The sequence below is a fragment of the Ctenopharyngodon idella genome, chromosome 15 (genome assembly GCF_019924925.1).
Source record: "Ctenopharyngodon idella isolate HZGC_01 chromosome 15, HZGC01, whole genome shotgun sequence".
In the NCBI taxonomy this organism is placed as follows: Eukaryota; Metazoa; Chordata; class Actinopteri; order Cypriniformes; family Xenocyprididae; genus Ctenopharyngodon; species Ctenopharyngodon idella.
In genome coordinates this window covers 2,890,289-2,911,402 of record NC_067234.1, presented here as the reverse complement: position 1 = coordinate 2,911,402, position 21,114 = coordinate 2,890,289, and the positions used below count along the sequence as shown (strand labels likewise).

Sequence of the window (21,114 nt, the reverse complement as noted above, 5' to 3'; positions counted from 1 at the left end):
TTAAAAATGATCAAAAACTTTAGAAAACACATTTGGATGAACAATTGAATTTATATGTATTTCCTAGTCTAAAATGAACTCACAATGAAGCTTTGGCAGCATGTGACCTACGGTAACATGTGCTCATGTCTCTTTCACGTTCTTGTTGTCGAAAATGTGAAGCACATGACACATAGATTTTAATTTTATTGGGATGTCATATGATAATACTAAAATGTTTTTTTTTTTTTTTTTGGTAGAATATTATTATTGTATTTGAAATGCAGTTTTATCTTTGTCATTTATAAATGACGATACACTATGTCATAAGCTAATTTTATAAATCTGAAAAACAGAGTATTACAAAGTCATCCACTTACAGTAGATTAACAGACAGTCATAAAAGTAGAGCTCATAAAAGAGCAGCTAAATCTGTTAGCAATCAGAATTATTTATCATTACATAAGAGAACATGACTTGTGCTGTGACTGAAATTTTAGTGATTGTCTGAATAAGAATATGGAACATCAGAGTTTGTCACATTCTAATGGAACCTTTTCAACAGGTTTCTCTCCAGTTTGTATCTGGACCTCTTTGGCTTCTGAAAGAAGACATCACACAGGTTTCAGCACCATGGATAGAGAAATTAAACAGATTGATCTGTATCATCTTGGCATGTCTACAAAAGTGAATACCAAAGAAATTTTCAACATGTGATCAGATGGAATTTTTGTGGCTTTATCAGTCCTCATGCCTGTATGTTTGGTGGTGAGAGAACATCATCTGCATTTCATAACCTTTGGCAAATCATTTGTCTGTAAAGGTGAGAACATCTGATAACACAAATATTGCAACACTGTTGTCTGTCATTTGTTCCTGTGAAAGTGGAACACTGTTTAAAAATTTAAATATATATTTTAAAACTACTTCTTTTAAAGGAAAACATTTTATTTTGTTTGCAGTACTGTATGTGGATTATGGTAACTTATGTTTTAAGTTCAGACAAATGATTACACTCCTCATTACAATTTATTGTATTCATTTCATTTTATTGAAAATTTGTCATTATTTGTATAAAACTGTAACATGTAACATGAAGCAAAAACAAAACAGTAACATAACAGACAGGTCACTGGAGCCCAGACTGACACAAGACCAAAAGTCAGAAACAAAAAGACCATCAACAAGGACCAACTGCAATACAGATTAATGAGTAAAATCTGCTTTTGCCTCCTTTGAAGGGTAAATGCTCAGACTGGCGCACTAGTTGGAAGCGATAGTCTTGTCGACCCAGGAGCGCAGTTGGGAGATGCGAGCGTATACTACTGGGTAAAGAGTGTTACAAGTGCTGGTGCCCCAGGACACAGACCCCACCAGAGACCAGACCCCTTTACTCTCACACACCAGAGGACCACCAGAATCACCCTGTGGGAAACACACAGACACAAACACACATTTGAGATTGAAACAACAGCAACATTGATGTGGGAATGTGTCTTGATCTGTCTTCATATACCTGGCAAGATGAGGATCCAGAGGCTCCAGCACAGATCATGGCATCAGTGATTCTGCTCTGACCCCAGATCTGCCTGCACACAGCAGGACTCGTGATGGGCAGACCTGTCTGCTGCAGGATCAGAGGACTCGCTGACAAAAGAGAAGAAAACATCAGAAAGGACAGATAAGTAATTTTTACAATTTGTCTTTGTCAAACAGGTGACTCACATGTGGTGGCAGTTTTGCCCCATCCAGTGGTGAAGCAGCGGGTTCCAGGCAGGATGTTGATGGTTGATGGAGCCAGACATACAGGAGAGATACGGGGAGTGAAGACAACTGGAGACGCAAGTTTCAGCAACGCAATGTCATTGTTGAATGTCGTGCTGCTGTAGAGCGGATGGGTGATGACCTGACCATACAGAAAGGGCAGAAAAAGATGAACGGTTACTAGTGGAAGCTGACTTTATAGAAGGTAATCTAATATATAAGTATGTTTTATTTCTTCTCATTGTCTTAACCCTTTCATAACTTTTTTCCTTCTTCCCATCAGCATGAATGGTCATTTGAGAATATGGTACAGATATTTTCTTTCTTATGCTCAACTTTAAATGATTAAATCTATTTGGGCAAGTTTTAGGAGTAAACTAGCATGTAGATGACTTCAATGCTGACAGACATGAACCAAAAGCTGAACTAGATGTAATTTGACTAATACCTATTTCCCCACTTAATTCAATTTAACAGCTAAAGAAACTTCTTGTTTAGATAAACTTTCAAACAACAAGTTATTTAAAATGATAATAATGGATTCATAATGCATATTATTTGTATTGTTCTTTTGTTCTTGTCTAGTGATCAGTTGTGTGAAAAAGCAGAAATGAAGCAACAATTAAAAAGCATTCAGTCATTGAACACTTAAATATATGAGCTGATCTGTCATTTTGATATTCATCTCTGAAATCATTCAACATTTTTACCTTGGAAACGAGTTTGACCTGGATGGGTTCAACATTGGAGCCACGATCATGTTCTCCAAGAATGACACGATGATAGCCGACCCTTAAAAGAGAGAGATAAAGACAAAACTAACTGTTAAAAGACAAGAACAGCTTTTATTAAGCACTATTGTATGTGACATTTGTCAGATTGAAGTCTCTTACACGACACCACAGTGAGCAGCAGTGAGAACCCAGTTCTGGTTGATCAGGGATCCACCGCAGAAGTGGAATCCGTTGGGCAGCTGTTTCAGAAGTAAAAGCATTGAAAACATGACATATACTCTTTGAACAAATCAGGCAAATGCATGATAAAAGCCGGCCAATACACAGTTACCTGGAGAGAGACCTGCCAGGGCCAAGAACCAGAGATGGCATTCTGTCCGTTCACAATCCTGCTGCCAATCGTCTGTGGCTTAATCTGTGGCACTCCACAACCTGTTGATAAAGAAAAGAAGTTCATGACACAAGAATGAAGCTCTTTATTTGAGTTTTGCATTTTGTAAATATATATATATTCACCCATCACTTTTCTTGCAAACCTCTAAAGAAGACACTTACCCAGAGCAGAGGCCACCAGGGCAAGGCAGGTGATGGTGAAGATCATGATGTAGATGAGCTTGTGATGTCTCACTGTTGTATCTGTAGGTGCTCTCTCTTGCTTTTATATCATTTACAGCAGCTGCTAAATCTGGGAAGTGATGGAGGTCCATCCCAGCAGCTCAAATAACCTGAGAGCTGAGGAATGTTGAGATCTGTGATCGCTGGAGACAATCTGCATCTGCACCTTCTGAAGGTGTTTATGAATTCTTTCTGTTTCTCTGAAAAGCATCATACTTCCTCTGTCATTGTTATGAAATTTTTCTGATGGGAAAGAGTTTTTGTGGTTGTTTGTTGTGAGGTTTTCTTTATTGTATGTAAAGTGTTTCCGTAAGTGAAGTGAATGATTAAAATTGCATTTCTGAAATGCTCGCAGTAAATTAGTGGCTTTACAATGAAGTTTTTGACCTGCTGCAAATTCCTTAATCAACCTGGCAAGTCATTTAAGCCAGTGATGCTGAAGAGAAAGAGAGTGAAATTGTGTGATTACGTCACACTGTGATTAGATCAGCTATTAGAGCTGAGAGGAAGTAAAACTAAAAATTCTTAATGTTAATCAACCGGTCGAATAAGTTGTTTCAAGTCATCACAGTTACCGGAGAGAGTGTTATGCAACTGTGTGTTTTTCTGCAACTTCACTTTCATTTACGCTTTGGAAAACATTATATTAAACTCTCTACTGATACAAAATAAAAATAAAAATAACATTTGTCACATACTTTTAATACAATAATGGCAATTTTTATTTATTCATCTATTTTTTTTTTTTTTTTTTTCATTTCTTTGTTTATTGGTATGTTTATTTATTTATGTATTTATTTATTTATTTGTTTGTTTTTAAGAACAGAATTATTGTTGGCAGGTTGCATTTATAGGTCATTTTGTACTGATCACTTTTATATACCACATCTATCGGCTCTCTGTCCGCTGGTTATACTTATATCATGCTTATTTTGGTCATACTTAGCTGTACAGTATTTATGACTGGAAGATAAAGCCAGTTTGCTTTATTTAGTCAGTCAGACTCACAGTATGTGGACTGCTGATGGTAATGGAATTTATCACTAATTGCTAAATGCATTTTAAGTGTTTTATTATAAGAGTTCAGATTTGTGAAACTCTAAATGATTTAATTCAAGTTAAATCTAAATCCAAATAAAGCCTAAACAGCTAGCATTTAATGTTGTCAACATAATTATGTATACAATATAAAGTATTGCCATCAGTTTGTACACAGGGGTGGGAAAGAGCAACACAATAGAATATGTGAGATATTTTTCATAACCACTGAGAAACATGTGAAAAAGCCTCCTTCATTGTTTCATTCAATCACACTTCTGAGAAAGTGAAAGAAAATATGTTAAACTGCTTTTAAAATATTTATACAATTACCATAACTCTGTGAACCGTGAAAAAAAAAAAAATCTGGCTCATCTTGTTCCAAACACACTCTGATTCTGCTCTTGATTTGTTGCTAAGATTTGTAAACTTCCTTTTTTAAAGTTCATGAGTTGCCAGAAGTGCCAGGCTTTTTTTTTTTTTTTTTTTGAACTTGATCATTATGTCAAAGTTTATAATAAATGTTGATAATCTGTATAATTACTGTACAGTCTAGTTGTGCATGATATCTTGTTCACTTTATGGCTGATTTTGTATTCCTTATGCCTCTTTTGATTGTATTAAACATTTGATCACACTTTATATTAGGTGTCTTTAACTACTATGTACTTACATCAAAAATAAGTACAATATATACTTATTGTGTTCATGTTGTATTGAAAACACTTTTTCTTCTACTGAGGTTGGATACGGGTAAGGTTAGGGACCGGTTTGGTTGTATGGGTAGGTTTAAGGGTGAGTTAAGAGGTAGGGAAAGGATCAACAGTGTAATTATAGATGTAATTAAAGCTGCAAGCAGCGATTAAAGGGCCCTCGCACCCGAGCTCACTGCCACCCATTGGCCTTAGGAAAACAGTGAACAGTGGGCAACATGCATGTAAGCGAGTAAATACAGGAGAATTGTGGCAAAGTCATTTCAAAGTGCCACACTTCCTGCTGCCAACAGGTGGCACTTTGACTGTAACTGAATATTGCCATGTAGATGTCTTCAGGCCAGGACTATTATCAAACATGTGAGGTTTGGAGCAGATCAGACATTGTATGCCTGAGTTACAACAATTCCCTGTTTCATGGCATTAATCACATAATTTAGCACTTAGCCGAGTGTTACATGATTTAACATGTTTCTAGCATGTTTGGTACTTCATGGCCTATACAAATGTGTTTCTGGGAGTGAATTATAGTGCAAAGCATGCCATTTCCTGTTGTCAGCAGGTGGCGCTATGACTAGCTGAATATTGGCATATAGATGTCTTTAGGCCAGGACTCTTATCACACATGTGAAGTTTGGGACAGAGCGGACACTGTATGCCTGACTTACAACAGCTTCCTCTTTCATGGCAAAACATCAGACTTTGTCAGGCCGCCACGGACACGCCGTTCAACAAAAACTAAAGATCTTCGCAATTTAACATCACTAAGGTCTTAAGATTAGACTGACCAAATATAATGTTGTTCTGGTTAAATCTCAATGAGGAGTTAATCGCAATGTAAAACATGACATTTCCTGTTGCCCACAGGTGGCGCTATGACTGTAACTGAATATTGGCATGTAGATGTCTTCAGGCCAGGACTATTATCAAACCTGTGGAGTTTGGAGCAGATCGAACATTGTAATGCCGAGTTACAACAACTTCCTGTTTCAAGGCGAAATATCGAAATTTGTCAGGCAGCCACAGACACATCCTTCAGCGAAAACTCTGGATCTTCACAATTTAACGTCACAAAGGCCTGTAGATTAGGCTGACTAAATATGATGTTTATCTGATAAAATCTCTAGGAGGAGTTCGTTAAAGTACAACGTCTGGAAATGAGAAAAACTGCAAAAATTTTGCAAAGAAAATTCTACATTTTTTGTAGGTATTGGGCTGTTACATGAGTCTACCGAATTTCATACCAGTACATGATACGTAGTGCGAAAGGTGCTTAATTTAAATTTTGTAGGTGGCGCTATCGAGCCATTTTGCCACACCTAATTCTGAAACCCATATCAGACGTAAATTTTCACCACTTCTGACGCGTGTGCAAAGTTTCATGAGTTTTCGGCATGTTTAGGCCCTCAAAAATGCAATTCATTTCGGAGAAGAAGAATAATTGACTGAGCAATTACAATAGGGTCCTCACACCATCGGTGCTCGGGCCCTAATTATAGAAATTAATTACAGATGTAACTACATGCTGGATTTTTTTTTTTTTTTTTTATGTAAGTATAATGTAAAAACGTGTATGTGCACAATAAGTGTCACGTTTTCTAGTTTGTTAATTAGTTTAGTTTTCCTTGTTTGCCTGCCTGTTTGCCTTCTTGGTTACTGATTAATTAGTGTCCTCAGTTCAGGTGTGTCTTGTTAATCAACTCCTTAGTTTGGGTATATAAGCCCTCAGTTTGATTAGTTCTTTGTCCTGTGTTAATTTGTGTTACGTGGATGTGGATGTGGATGTGGATGTGGATGTGGATGTGGATGTGGATGTGGATGTGGCATCTTCTGGATTTTCTCCTGTTCCTTGTGTTTTTTTGTTAGTAATAAAGACTATTTTCACTTGACTACTTTGTTGTGCACTCATCTACCACCACAGATCGCGACAATAAATGCATTGTATCAAATGATTAATTTAAATATTAGTACATAGTAGTTAAAGACACCTAATATAAAGTGTTCTCAAGTAACAATATTATTCTAAACCTGATGGAGTCAGTGATCAGTGTGTTTGTGTCTGTCTTCATGTATAATTTCAACTGTTGACATCAATGACAGTGAAGAACAGTTTGCAAGTCTACATAAAACTATTGTTGGATTTCACATGGCACAAAATATAGTACTAATTATTGTGCAGTCCTCTCAGATTCATTCATTTTAAAATACAAGTGCAGCTAAAAGTGGTTTTAGTTTCAGTTTTAGTCATCACCAAGGAAGAAACTCAATTAAAAACACTGTAGATTGCTGGACATCATTGAGTTTCTGTCACCAGTGGAGGTGCCAAACTTTACATTTCTTTATTTAATGTCATAATGTTCCAGCTACTGCTCATTCTGTACATCAAAATGAACAGTTTGAATTTAAACAAAGCTAAAAATTTAATTTTCCCCCTCAAAGTCAGTGCAACTTTGCTGCCTGGAAAATAGTGAAACCATGTCTTAGTGTAAAAAAAAAAAAAAAATTAAAACAATCTTTAACATTTTTTCTTTCTTGTCCAAATCAATGATTGTAACAGAAGTGAAAATCAACAAGACTCTTCTTTTTCAGTGTAGCCCACACTTTGCACATGTAGCTCAATTTTGTCCAGTTTAGTCATCATTTTAGGAGCATTTGTTTGTCAGTGCAGTGAGGCCATCTTTCCTGACCTCTGGTTATAGTATGGATCACATCTTCCAAACTGGCATAGGAAAATGTACCAAAATGCTTGACTTTCACAATAATCTATGGCTTGACTTTCACAATAATCTATGAAAAAATCTGTCCCCTAAAAGGACTTTGTCATTTATGCATAAATCCAGTGGTCTCAAACTCAGTTCCTCGAGGGCCACAGCCCTGCAGAGTTTAGCTCCAACCAGCTCCAAGTCATACTGTGATTAAATAAGCTATTATAGCTGAGAGGAAGTACAACTAAAAATTCCTAATGTTAATCAACCGGTCGAATAAGTTGTTTCAAGTCATCACAGTTACCGGAGAGAGTGTTATGCAACTGTGTGTTTCTCTGCAACTTCACTTACATTTATGCTTTGGAAAGCATTATATTAAACTCTCTACTGATACAAAATAAAAAATAAAATTTATCACATACTTTAAAACAGTAATGGCAATTTTTATCTATTCAATAATTTTATTATTCTTTTGTTTGTTTGTTTATTTATTTGTTTTGTTTTAAGAACAGAATAATTGTTGGCAAGTTGCATTTATAGGTCATTTTGTACTGATCACTTAAGTTATATATACCACATCTGTCAGCTCTCTGGTTATACTTATATCATGCTTATTTTGGTTATATTTAGCTATACAGTATTTATGACTGGAAGATAAAGCCAGTTTGCTTTATTTAGTCAGTCAGACTCACAGTATGTGGACTGCTGATGGTAATGGAATTCATCACTAATTGCTAAAAGCAATTGAAGTGTTTTTTTATAAGAGTTCAGATTTGTGAAACTCATTATAATTTTAAGCAAAATTAAAATCCAAATACAGCCTAAACATATAGAATATGTAAGATATTTTACATAACCACTGAGAAACATGTGAAAAAGCATCCTTCATTTTTTCATTCAATCACACTTCTGTGAAAGAAAGTGAAAGAAAATATGTCTGCTTAGACAATTACCATGATAATGATAATAATAATAATAATAATAATAATAATAATAATAATAATAATAATACATTTTATTTATATAGCGCCTTTCAAGAATCCAAGGACGCTTTACGTAAAGTTGATAGATAACATGAACACAAATGTATACAAGTATACAGTCAGTATACAACACATGATCAACCAGATGGAGCAGACAGAGATAGTAAAATATACAAGAGAAGTTACAAGATACATAAGTCTGTGAACCATGAAAAAAAAACAGCAAGATAATCTGGCTCATCTTGTTCCAAACACATTCTGATTCTGCTCTTGATTTGTTGCTAAGATTTGTAAACTTCCTTTTTTAAAGTTCATGAGTTGCCAGAAGTGCCAGGCTATTTTTTTTTTTTTTTTTTTTTTTTTTTAACTTGATCATTATGTAAAAGTTTATAATAAATGTTGATAATTTGTATAATTACTGTACAGTCTAGTTGTGCATGATATCCTGATTTTGTATTCCTTATGCCTCTTTTGATTTTATTAAAAATTTCATCACATATTAGGTGTCTTCAACTACTATGTACTTACATCAAAAATAAGTACAATGTATTTATTGTGTTCATGTTGTATTGCAAAACACTTTTTCTTCTACTGAGGTTGGATACGGGTAAGGTTAGGGACCGGTTTGGTGGTATGGGTAGGTTTAAGGGTGAGTTAAGAGGTAGGGGAAGGGTCAACGGTGTAATTAGATGTAATTACATGCACAATTTTTTTTTTTTTTTTTTTTTTTTTTTAAATATAAGTGTAAGTTAAAAACATGTATGTACACAATAAGTGCATTGAATCAAATGATTAATTTAAATATTTGTACGGTAAAGACACCTAATATAAAGTGTTCTCAAGTAACAATATTATTCTAAACCTGATGGAGTCAGTGATCAGTGTGTTTGTGTCTCTCTTCATGTATAATTTCAACTGCTGACATCAATGACAGTGAAGAACAGTTTGCAAGTCTACATAAAACTATTGTTGGATTTCACATGGCACAAAATATAATAGCCTAATTATTTTGCAGTCCTCTCAGATTCATTCATTTTAAAATACAAGTGCAGCTAAAAGTGGTTTTAGTTTCAGTTTTAGTCATCAGTTCCTTCTCAAAAATTCACGGATGTTCTGTGAGAACAATGCAAGACAACAATGATGTCCTCACATTTTTACACATGTCTTTACATGTTTAGCTTTGGGAAGGAGGATATGGTTTTGTAGGTATGAGGAAGATTCTCAAGGAAGAAACTTAATTAAAAACACTGCAGCTTGCTGGACATCATTGAGTTTGTGTCACCAGTGGAGGTGCCAAAATCTTTTACTGTCATAATGTTCCAACTTCTGCTAATTCTGTACATCAAAATGAACAGTTTGACTTTAAACAAAGCTAATCAAAATGTAACTTTTCCCCCTCAAAGTCATTTTATACTATTGACAATGGTCACTTATCTGTAAAATTGCAAAATCCTTTTGTCCCCCCTCAAAATCTTTTTGAATCTAACCCGCCATGGGACTAATTTTGAAAGCACAGTTAGAAAAAAATCAATGACTTTATAATTTACATATATTTAAGGCTAAAATCATTTTCCAAAATTAGTTTTCTACATCTGACCTTTGACCTTTTTTTAAGATTTCGTCATTTATAACTGACATTATCCTATTAGGGTAAATTATTTTTGGCAAATTGTCTGAAACTTCCCACTCATTCAAATGCATTTCACTATCTGAAAAGTAGTGAAAAGGTCTTAGTGTTTAAAAAAAACATTAAAAAGCTTTAATAATGTTCCATTTCATCTTGTGCTACCATATTTCATTTAGAACTTGTATGTGAAAATGTCAAAAACTTTACACAAATTCAGATGCAACTTCACTGCCTGGAAAATAGTGAAACCTTGTCTTAGTGTTTCAAAAAAACAACATTTTTTCTTTCTTGTCCAAATCAATGATTGTAACACAAGTGAAAATCAACAAGACTCTTCTTTTTCAGTGTAGCCCACACTTTGCACATGTAGCTCAATTTTGTCCAGTTTAGTCATCATTTTAGGAGCATTTGTTTGTCAGTGCAGTGAGGCCATCTTTCCTGACCTCTGGTTGTAGTATGGATCACATCTTCCAAACTGGCATAGGAAAATGTACCAAAATGCTTGACTTTCACAACAATCTATGGCTTATATTCTTCATCTCTGCCATCACCCTCACTGTTTCTATCCTCCTCCATCTTCAGTTTCTTCCTTTCTTACTACGACCTTATTTTCTGATGCACTGCCATCACTATCATCAATACTTTCTGGAAAGGGTACAGCTTTTCCTCTCTGTCTTCTATAAAACTTACTAACATCAACCTAAAACACAAGCAAAAAGACTATTATACTGACTGTCAGGAATAAACAATAGAGCAGCTATATAGAAAAAATCTGTCCCCTAAAAGGACTTTGTCATTTATGCATAACACACAGATTTTTTGGAATTTGAGCTATTGAATTTACAAAATGTGCATTAAAAATGATCAAAAACTTTAGAAAACACATTTGGATGAACAATTGAATTTATATGTATTTCCTAGTCTAAAATGAACTCACAATGAAGCTTTGGCAGCATGTGACCTACGGTAACATGTGCTCATGTCTCTTTCACGTCCTTGTTGTCGAAAATGTGAAGCACATGACACATAGATTTTAATTTTATTGGGATGTCATATGATAATACTAAAATGTTTTTTTTTTTTTTTTTGGTAGAATATTATTATTGTATTTGAAATGCAGTTTTATCTTTGTCATTTATAAATGACGATACACTATGTCATAAGCTAATTTTATAAATCTGAAAAACAGAGTATTACAAAGTCATCCACTTACAGTAGATTAACAGACAGTCATAAAAGTAGAGCTCATAAAAGTGCAGCTAAATCTGTTAGCAATCAGAATTATTTAGCATTACATAAGAGAACATGACTTGTGCTGTGACTGAAATTTTAGTGATTGAATAAGAATATGGAACATCAGAGTTTGTCACATTCTAATGGAACCTTTTCAACAGGTTTCTCTCCAGTTTGTATCTGGACCTCTTTGGCTTCTGAAAGAAGACATCACACAGGTTTCAGCACCATGGATAGAGAAATTAAACAGATTGATCTGTATCATCTTGGCATGTCTACAAAAGTGAATACCAAAGAAATTTTCAACATGTGATCAGATGGAATTTTTGTGGCTTTATCAGTCCTCATGCCTGTATGTTTGGTGGTGAGAGAACATCATCTGCATTTCATAACCTTTGGCAAATAATTTGTCTGTAAAGGTGAGAACATCTGATAACCCAAATATTGCAACACTGTTGTCTGTCATTTGTTCCTGTGAAAGTGGAACACTGTTTAAAAATTTAAATATATATTTTAAAACTACTTCTTTTAAAGGCAAACATTTCATTTTGTTTGCAGTACTGTATGTGGATTATGGTAACTTATGTTTTAAGTTCAGACACACTCCTCATTACAATTTATTGTATTCATTTCATTTTATTGAAAATTTGTCATTATTTGTATAAAACTGTAACATGTAACATGAAGCAAAAACAAAACAGTAACATAACAGACAGGTCACTGGAGCCCAGACTGACACAAGACCAAAAGTCAGAAACAAAAAGACCATCAACAAGGACCAACTGCAATACAGATTAATGAGTAAAATCTGCTTTTGCCTCCTATGAAGGGTAAATGCTCAGACTGGCGCACTAGTTGGAAGCGATAGTCTTGTCGATCCAGGAGCGCAGTTGGGAGATGCGAGCGTATACTACTGGGTAAAGAGTGTTACAAGTGCTGGTGCCCCAGGACACAGACCCCACCAGAGACCAGACCCCTTTACTCTCACACACCAGAGGACCACCAGAATCACCCTGTGGGAAACACACAGACACAAACACACATTTGAGATTGAAACAACAGCAACATTGATTTGGGAATGTGTCTTGATCTGTCTTCATATACCTGGCAAGATGAGGATCCAGAGGCTCCAGCACAGATCATGGCATCAGTGATTCTGCTCTGACCCCAGATCTGCCTGCACACAGCAGGACTCGTGATGGGCAGACCTGTTTGCTGCAGGATCAGAGGACTCGCTGACAAAAGAGAAGAAAACATCAGAAAGGACAGATAAGTAATTTTTACAATTTGTCTTTGTCAAACAGGTGACTCACATGTGGTGGCAGTTTTGCCCCATCCAGTGGTGAAGCAGCGGGTTCCAGGCAGGATGTTGATGGTTGATGGAGCCAGACATACAGGAGAGATACGGGGAGTGAAGACAACTGGAGACGCAAGTTTCAGCAACGCAATGTCATTGTTGAATGTCGTGCTGCTGTAGAGCGGATGGGTGATGACCTGACCATACAGAAAGGGCAGAAAAAGATGGACGGTTACTAGTGGAAGCTGACTTTATAGAAGGTAATCTAATATATAAGCATGTTTTATTTCTTCTCATTGTCTTAACCCTTTCATAACTTTTTTCCTTCTTCCCATCAGCATGAATGGTCATTTGAGAATATGGTACAGATATTTTCTTTCTTATGCTCAACTTTAAATGATTAAATCTATTTGGGCAAGTTTTAGGAGTAAACTAGCATGTAGATGACTTCAGTGCTGACAGACATGAACCAAAAGCTGAACTAGATGTAATTTGACTAATACCTATTTCCCCACTTAATTCAATTTAACAGCTAAAGAAACTTCTTGTTTAGATAAACTTTCAAACAACAAGTTATTTAAAATGATAATAATGGATTCATAATGCATATTATTTGTATTGTTCTTTTGTTCTTGTCTAGTGATCAGTTGTGTGAAAAAGCAGAAATGAAGCAACAATTAAAAAGCATTCAGTCATTGAACACTTAAATATATGAGCTGATCTGTCATTTTGATATTCATATCTGAAATCATTCAACATTTTTACCTTGGAAACGAGTTTGACCTGGATGGGTTCAACACTGGAGCCACGATCATGTTCTCCAAGAATGACACGATGATAGCCGACCCTTAAAAGAGAGAGATAAAGACAAAACTAACTGTTAAAAGACAAGAACAGCTTCTATTAAGCACTATTGTATGTGACATTTGTCAGATTGAAGACTCTTACACGACACCACAGTGAGCAGCAGTGAGAACCCAGTTCTGGTTGATCAGGGATCCACCGCAGAAGTGGAATCCGTTGGGCAGCTGTTTCAGAAGTAAAAGCATTGAAAACATGACATATACTCTTTGAACAAATCAGGCAAATGCATGATAAAAGCCGGCCAATACACAGTTACCTGGAGAGAGACCTGCCAGGGCCAAGAACCAGAGATGGCATTCTGTCCGTTCACAATCCTGCTGCCAATCGTCTGTGGCTTAATCTGTGGCACTCCACAACCTGTTGATAAAGAACAGAAGTTCATGACACAAGAATGAAGCTCTTTATTTGAGTTTTGCATTTTGTAAATATATATATATATTCACCCATCACTTTTCTTGCAAACTTCTAAAGAAGACACTTACCCAGAGCAGAGGCCACCAGGGCAAGGCAGGTGATGGTGAAGATCATGATGTAGATGAGCTTGTGATGTCTCACTGTTGTATCTGTAGGTGCTCTCTCTTGCTTTTATATCATTTACAGCAGCTGCTAAATCTGGGAAGTGATGGAGGTCCATCCCAGCAGCTCAAATAACCTGAGAGCTGAGGAATGTTGAGATCTGTGATCGCTGGAGACAATCTGCATCTGCACCTTCTGAAGGTGTTTATGAATTCTTTCTGTTTCTCTGAAAAGCATCATACTTCCTCTGTCATTGTTATGAAATTTTTCTGATGGGAAAGAGTTTTTGTGGTTGTTTGTTGTGAGGTTTTCTTTATTGTATGTAAAGTGTTTCCGTAAGTGAAGTGAATGATTAAAATTGCATTTCTGAAATGCTCGCAGTAAATTAGTGGCTTTACAATGAAGTTTTTGACCTGCTGCAAATTCCTTAATCAACCTGGCAAGTCATTTAAGCCAGTGATGCTGAAGAGAAAGAGAGTGAAATTGTGTGATTACGTCACACTGTGATTAGATCAGCTATTAGAGCTGAGAGGAAGTAAAACTAAAAATTCTTAATGTTAATCAACCGGTCGAATAAGTTGTTTCAAGTCATCACAGTTACCGGAGAGAGTGTTATGCAACTGTGTGTTTCTCTGCAACTTCACTTTCATTTACGCTTTGGAAAACATTATATTAAACTCTCTACTGATACAAAATAAAAATAAAAATAACATTTGTCACATACTTTTAATACAATAATGGCAATTTTTATTTATTCATCTATTTTTTTTTTTTTTTTTTTCATTTCTTTGTTTATTGGTATGTTTATTTATTTATGTATTTATTTATTTATTTGTTTGTTTTTAAGAACAGAATTATTGTTGGCAGGTTGCATTTATAGGTCATTTTGTACTGATCACTTTTATATACCACATCTATTGGCTCTCTGTCCGCTGGTTATACTTATATCATGCTTATTTTGGTCATACTTAGCTGTACAGTATTTATGACTGGATATTAAACTCTCTACTGATACAAAATAAAAAATAAAATTTATCACATACTTTAAAACAGTAATGGCAATTTTTATCTATTCAATAATTGTATTATTCTTTTGTTTATTTGTATGTTTGTTTGTTTATTTATTTGTTTTGTTTTAAGAACAGAATAATTGTTGGCAAGTTGCATTTATAGGTCATTTTGTACTGATCACTTAAGTTATATATACCACATCTGTCAGCTCTCTGGTTATACTTATATCATGCTTATTTTGGTTATATTTAGCTATACAGTATTTATGACTGGAAGATAAAGCCAGTTTGCTTTATTTAGTCAGTCAGACTCACAGTATGTGGACTGCTGATGGTAATGGAATTTATCACTAATTGCTAAATGCATTTTAAGTGTTTTATTATAAGAGTTCAGATTTGTCAAACTCTAAATGATTTAATTCAAGTTAAATCCAAATCCAAATAAAGCCTAAACAGCTAGCATTTAGTGTTGTCAACATAATTATGTATACAATATAAAGTATTGCCATCAGTTTGTACACAGGGGTGGGAAAGAGCAACACAATAGAATATGTGAGATATTTTTCATAACCACTGAGAAACATGTGAAAAAGCCTCCTTCATTGTTTCATTCAATCACACTTCTGAGAAAGTGAAAGAAAATATGTTAAACTGCTTTTAAAATATTTATACAATTACCATAACTCTGTGAACCGTGAAAAAAAAAACAGTAAGATAATCTGGCTCATCTTGTTCCAAACACATTCTGATTCTGCTCTTGATTTGTTGCTAAGATTTGTAAACTTCCTTTTTTAAAGTTCATGAGTTGCCAGAAGTGCCAGGCTTTTTTTTTTTTTTTTTTTTGAACTTGATCATTATGTCAAAGTTTATAATAAATGTTGATAATCTGTATAATTACTGTACAGTCTAGTTGTGCATGTTATCTTGCTCACTTTATGGCTGATTTTGTATTCCTTATGCCTCTTTTGATATTATTAAACATTTGATCACACTTTATATTAGGTGTCTTTAACTACTATGTACTTACATCAAAAATAAGTACAATATATACATATTGTGTTCATGTTGTATTGAAAACACTTTTTCTTCTACTGAGGTTGGATACGGGTAAGGTTAGGGACCGGTTTGGTTGTATGGGTAGGTTTAAGGGTGAGTTAAGAGGTAGGGAAAGGATCAACAGTGTAATTATAGATGTAATTAAAGCTGCAAGCAGCGATTAAAGGGCCCTCACACCCGAGCTCACTGCCACCCGTTGGCCTTAGGAAAACAGTGAACAGTGGGCAACATGCATGTAAGCGAGTAAATACAGGAGAATTGTGGCAAAGTCATTTCAAAGTGCCACACTTCCTGCTGCCAACAGGTGGCACTTTGACTGTAACTGAATATTGCCATGTAGATGTCTTCAGGCCAAGACTATTATCAAACATGTGAGGTTTGGAGCAGATCAGACATTGTATGCCTGAGTTACAACAATTCCCTGTTTCGTGGCATTAATCACATAATTTAGCACTTAGCCGAGTGTTACATGATTTAACATGTTTCTAACATGTTTGGTACTTCATGGCATATACAAATGTGTTTCTGGGAGTGAATTATAGTGCAAAGCATGCCATTTCCTGTTGTCAGCAGGTGGCGCTATGACTAGCTGAATATTGGCATATAGATGTCTTTAGGCCTGGACTCTTATCACACATGTGAAGTATGGGGCAGAGCGGACGCTGTATGCCCGACTTACAATAGCTTCCTCTTTCATGGCAAAACATCAGACTTTGTCAGGCCGCCACGGACACGCCGTTCAACGAAAACTCAAGATCTTCGCAATTTAACATCACTAAGGTCTTAAGATTAGACTGACCAAATATAATGTTGTTCTGGTTAAATCTCAATGAGGAGTTAATCGCAATGTAAAACATGACATTTCCTGTTGCCCACTGGTGGCGCTATGACTGTAACTGAATATTGGCATGTAGATGTCTTCAGGCCAGGACTATTATCAAACCTGTGGAGTTTGGAGCAGATCGGACATTGTAATGCCGAGTTACAACAACTTCCTGTTTCAAGGCGAAATATCGAAATTTGTCAGGCAGCCACAGACACATCCTTCAGCGAAAACTCTGGATCTTCACAATTTAAAGTCACCAAGGCCTGTAGATTAGGCTGACTAAATATGATGTTTATCTGATAAAATCTCTAGGAGGAGTTCGTTAAAGTACAACGTCTAGAAATGAGAAAAAACTGGAAAAATTTTGCAAAGAAAATTCTAAATATCTCACTTCCTGTTGGGTTTTCAGATTTTACACCCAGGGACCTTTTTGTAGGTATTGGGCTGTTACATGAGTCTACCGAATTTCATACCAGTACATGATACGTAGTGCGAAAGGCGCTTCACTTCAATTTAAAAAAATTTTTGTAGGTGGCGTTATCGAGCCATTTTGCCACACGTAATTCTGAAACCCATATCAGACGTACATTTTCACCACTTCTGACGCGTGTGCAAAGTTTCATGAGTTTTCGGCATGTTTAGGCCCTCAAAAATGCAATTCATTTCGGAGAAGAAGAATAATTGACTGAGCAATTACAATAGGGTCCTCACACCATCGGTGCTCGGGCCCTAATTATAGAAATTAATTACAGATGTAACTACATGCTGGATTTTTTTTTTTTTTTTTTTTAATGTAAGTATAATGTAAAAACATGTATGTGCACAATAAGTGTCACGTTTTCTAGTTTGTTAATTAGTTTAGTTTTCCTTGTTTGCCTGCCTGTTTGCCTCCTTGGTTACTGATTAATTAGTGTCCTCAGTTCAGGTGTGTCTTGTTAATCAACTCCTTAGTTTGGGTATATAAGCCCTCAGTTTGATTAGTTCTTTGTCCTGTGTTAATTTGTGTTACGTGGATGTGGATGTGGATGTGTCATCTTCTGGATTTTCTCCTGTTCCTTGTGTTTTTTGTTAGTAATAAAGACTATTTTCACTTGACTACTTTGTTGTGCACTCATCTACCACCACAGATCGCGACAATAAATGCATTGTATCAAATGATTAATTTAAATATTAGTACATAGTAGTTAAAGACACCTAATATAAAGTGTTCTCAAGTAACAATATTATTCTAAACCTGATGGAGTCAGTGATCAGTGTGTTTGTGTCTGTCTTCATGTATAATTTCAACTGCTGACATCAATGACAGTGAAGAACAGTTTGCAAGTCTACATAAAACTATTGTTGGATTTCACATGGCACAAAATATAGTACTAATTATTGTGCAGTCCTCTCAGATTCATTCATTTTAAAATACAAGTGCAGCTAAAAGTGGTTTTAGTTTCAGTTTTAGTCATCACCAAGGAAGAAACTCAATTAAAAACACTGTAGATTGCTGGACATCATTGAGTTTCTGTCACCAGTGGAGGTGCCAAACTTTACATATCTTTATTTAATGTCATAATGTTCCAGCTACTGCTCATTCTGTACATCAAAATGAACAGTTTGAATTTAAACAAAGCTAAAAATGTAATTTCCCCCCTCAAAGTCAGTGCAACTTTGCTGCCTGGAAAATAGTGAAACCATGTCTTAGTGTAAAAAAAAAATAATAATAATAATAAAAAAAAATAAAACAATCTTTAACATTTTTTCTTTCTTGTCCAAATCAATGATTGTAACACAAGTGAAAATCAACAAGACTCTTCTTTTTCAGTGTAGCCCACACTTTCCACATGTAGCTCAATTTTGTCCTGTTTAGTTATCATTTTAGGAGCATTTGTTTGTCAGTGCAGTGAGGCCATCTTTCCTGACCTCTGGTTGTAGTATGGATCACATCTTCCAAACTGGCATAGGAAAATGTACCAAAATGCTTGACTTTCACAATAATCTATGGCTTGACTTTCACAATAATCTATGAAAAAATCTGTCCCCTAAAAGGACTTTGTCATTTATGCATAAATCCAGTGGTCTCAAACTCAGTTCCTCGAGGGCCACAGCCCTGTAGAGTTTAGCTCCAACCAGCTCCAAGTCACACTGTGATTAAATAAGCTATTATAGCTGAGAGGAAGTACAACTAAAAATTCCTAATGTTAATCAACCGGTCAAATAAGTTGTTTCAAGTCATCACAGTTACCGGAGAGAGTGTTATGCAACTGTGTGTTTCTCTGCAACTTCACTTACATTTACGCTTTGGAAAGCATTATATTAAACTCTCTACTGATACAAAATAAAAAATAAAATTTATCACATACTTTAAAACAGTAATGGCAATTTTTATCTATTCAATAATTTTATTATTCTTTTGTTTGTTTGTTTATTTATTTGTTTTGTTTTAAGAACAGAATAATTGTTGGCAAGTTGCATTTATAGGTCATTTTGTACTGATCACTTAAGTTATATATACCACATCTGTCAGCTCTCTGGTTATACTTATATCATGCTTATTTTGGTTATATTTAGCTATACAGTATTTATGACTGGAAGATAAAGCCAGTTTGCTTTATTTAGTCAGTCAGACTCACAGTATGTGGACTGCTGATGGTAATGGAATTTATCACTAATTGCTAAAAGCAATTGAAGTGTTTTATTATAAGAGTTCAGATTTGTGAAACTCATTATAATTTTAAGCTAAATTAAAATCCAAATACAGCCTAAACATATAGAATATGTAAGATATTTTACATAACCACTGAGAAACATGTGAAAAAGCATCCTTCATTTTTTCATTCAATCACACTTCTGAGAAAGTGAAAGAAAATATGTTAAACTGCTTTTAAAATATTTATACAATTACCATAACTCTGTGAACTATGAAAAAAAAAAAAAAAACAGCAAGATAATCTGGCTCATCTTGTTCCAAACACTGATTCTGCTCTTGATTTGTTGCTAAGATTTGTAAACTTCCTTTTTTAAAGTTCATGAGTTGCCAGAAGTGCCAGGCTATTTTTTTTTTTTTTTTTTTTTTTTTTGAACTTGATCATTATGTCAAAGTTTATAATAAATGTTGATAATCTGTATAATTACTGTACAGTCTAGTTGTGCATGATATCTTGCTCACTTTATGGCTGATTTTGTATTCCTTATGCCTCTTTTGATATTTTTAAACATTTGATCACACTTTATAGTAGGTGTCTTTAACTACTGTGTACTTACATCAAAAATAAGTACAATATATACCTATTGTGTTCATGTCGTATTGAAAACACTTTTTCTTCTACTGAGGTTGGATACTGGTAAGGTTAGGGACTGGTTTGGTTGTATGGGTAGGTTTAAGGGTGAGTTAAGAGGTAGGGAAAGGATCAACAGTGTAATTATAGATGTAATTAAAGCTGCAAGCAGCGATTAAAGGGCCCTCGCACCCGAGCTCACTGCCACCCGTTGGCCTTAGGAAAACAGTGAACAGTGGGCGATATGCATGTAAGCGAGTAAATACAGGAGAATTGTGGCAAAGTCATTTCAAAGTGCCACACTTCCTGCTGCCAACAGGTGGCACTTTGACTGTAACTGAATATTGCCATGTAGATGTCTTCAGGCCAAGACTATTATCAAACATGTGAGGTTTGGAGCAGATCAGACATTGTATGCCTGAGTTACAACAATTCCCTGTTTCGTGGCATTAATCACATAATTTAGCACTTAGCCGAGTGTTACATGATTTAACATGTTTCTAGCATGTTTGGTACTTCATGGCATATACAAATGTGTTTCTGGGAGTGAATTATAGTGCAAAGCATGCCATTTCCTGTTGTCAGCAGGTGGCGCTATGACTAGCTGAATATTGGCATATAGATGTCTTTAGGCCAGGACTCTTATCACACTTGTGAAGTTTGGGGCAGAGCGGACACTGTATGCCTGACTTACAACAGCTTCCTCTTTCATGGCAAAACATCAGACTTTGTCAGGCCGCCACGGACACGCCGTTCAACGAAAACTCAAGATCTTCGCAATTTAACATCACTAAGGTCTTAAGATTAGACTGACCAAATATAATGTTGTTCTGGTTAAATCTCAATGAGGAGTTAATCGCAATGTAAAACATGACATTTCCTGTTGCCCAC

General features: G+C 35.3%; 3 protein-coding genes and 1 long non-coding RNA gene across 4 annotated transcripts in view; 1 reads left to right on the top strand and 3 right to left on the bottom strand.

Moving 5' to 3' along the window:
* Positions 1–16,576, bottom strand: part of zgc:171592 (uncharacterized protein LOC100003031 homolog) — a 47,118-nt gene extending 30,542 nt beyond the window's left edge. Inside the window, exon 1 of the mRNA XM_051862290.1 lies at positions 14,205–16,576. The gene's annotated coding sequence lies outside the window, so the exon portion shown is untranslated. The remainder of the gene's footprint in view (positions 1–14,204) is intronic.
* Positions 1–21,114, top strand: part of LOC127495445 (uncharacterized) — a 69,933-nt gene that overhangs the window by 9,138 nt on the left and 39,681 nt on the right. The window lies entirely within an intron of this gene.
* LOC127495441 (chymotrypsin-like protease CTRL-1) lies at positions 948–20,858 on the bottom strand. Its single transcript, XM_051862297.1, has 8 exons — positions 19,887–20,858; positions 3,033–4,496; positions 2,809–2,909; positions 2,637–2,716; positions 2,454–2,535; positions 1,705–1,885; positions 1,496–1,626; positions 948–1,404 (listed from the first exon to the last, which is right to left on the bottom strand). The coding sequence occupies exons 2-8, from the start codon at positions 3,076–3,078 to the stop codon at positions 1,243–1,245; spliced, it is 783 nt and encodes a 260-aa protein (XP_051718257.1). The 5' UTR covers positions 3,079–4,496; positions 19,887–20,858; the 3' UTR covers positions 948–1,242.
* LOC127495442 (chymotrypsin-like protease CTRL-1) lies at positions 11,228–14,192 on the bottom strand. Its single transcript, XM_051862298.1, has 7 exons — positions 14,035–14,192; positions 13,809–13,909; positions 13,637–13,716; positions 13,454–13,535; positions 12,705–12,885; positions 12,496–12,626; positions 11,228–12,404 (listed from the first exon to the last, which is right to left on the bottom strand). Exons 1-7 carry the CDS (start codon positions 14,078–14,080, stop codon positions 12,243–12,245), a joined length of 783 nt encoding a protein of 260 aa, XP_051718258.1. The 5' UTR covers positions 14,081–14,192; the 3' UTR covers positions 11,228–12,242.

Excerpts from the sequence above, each read along its gene's own strand:
- LOC127495442 (XM_051862298.1), bottom strand. The coding sequence starts at position 14,080 with ATGATCTTCACCATCACCTGCCTTGCCCTGGTGGCCTCTGCTCTGG. Across the intron at positions 13,910-14,034 it reads CCTGGTGGCCTCTGCTCTGG|GTTGTGGAGTGCCACAGATT; the intron begins GTAAGTGTCTTC and ends CTTTATCAACAG. Across the intron at positions 13,536-13,636 it reads GCTGCTCACTGTGGTGTCGT|GGTCGGCTATCATCGTGTCA; the intron begins GTAAGAGTCTTC and ends CTCTCTTTTAAG.
- LOC127495441 (XM_051862297.1), bottom strand. The coding sequence starts at position 3,078 with ATGATCTTCACCATCACCTGCCTTGCCCTGGTGGCCTCTGCTCTGG. Across the intron at positions 2,910-3,032 it reads CCTGGTGGCCTCTGCTCTGG|GTTGTGGAGTGCCACAGATT; the intron begins GTAAGTGTCTTC and ends CTTTATCAACAG. Across the intron at positions 2,536-2,636 it reads GCTGCTCACTGTGGTGTCGT|GGTCGGCTATCATCGTGTCA; the intron begins GTAAGAGACTTC and ends CTCTCTTTTAAG.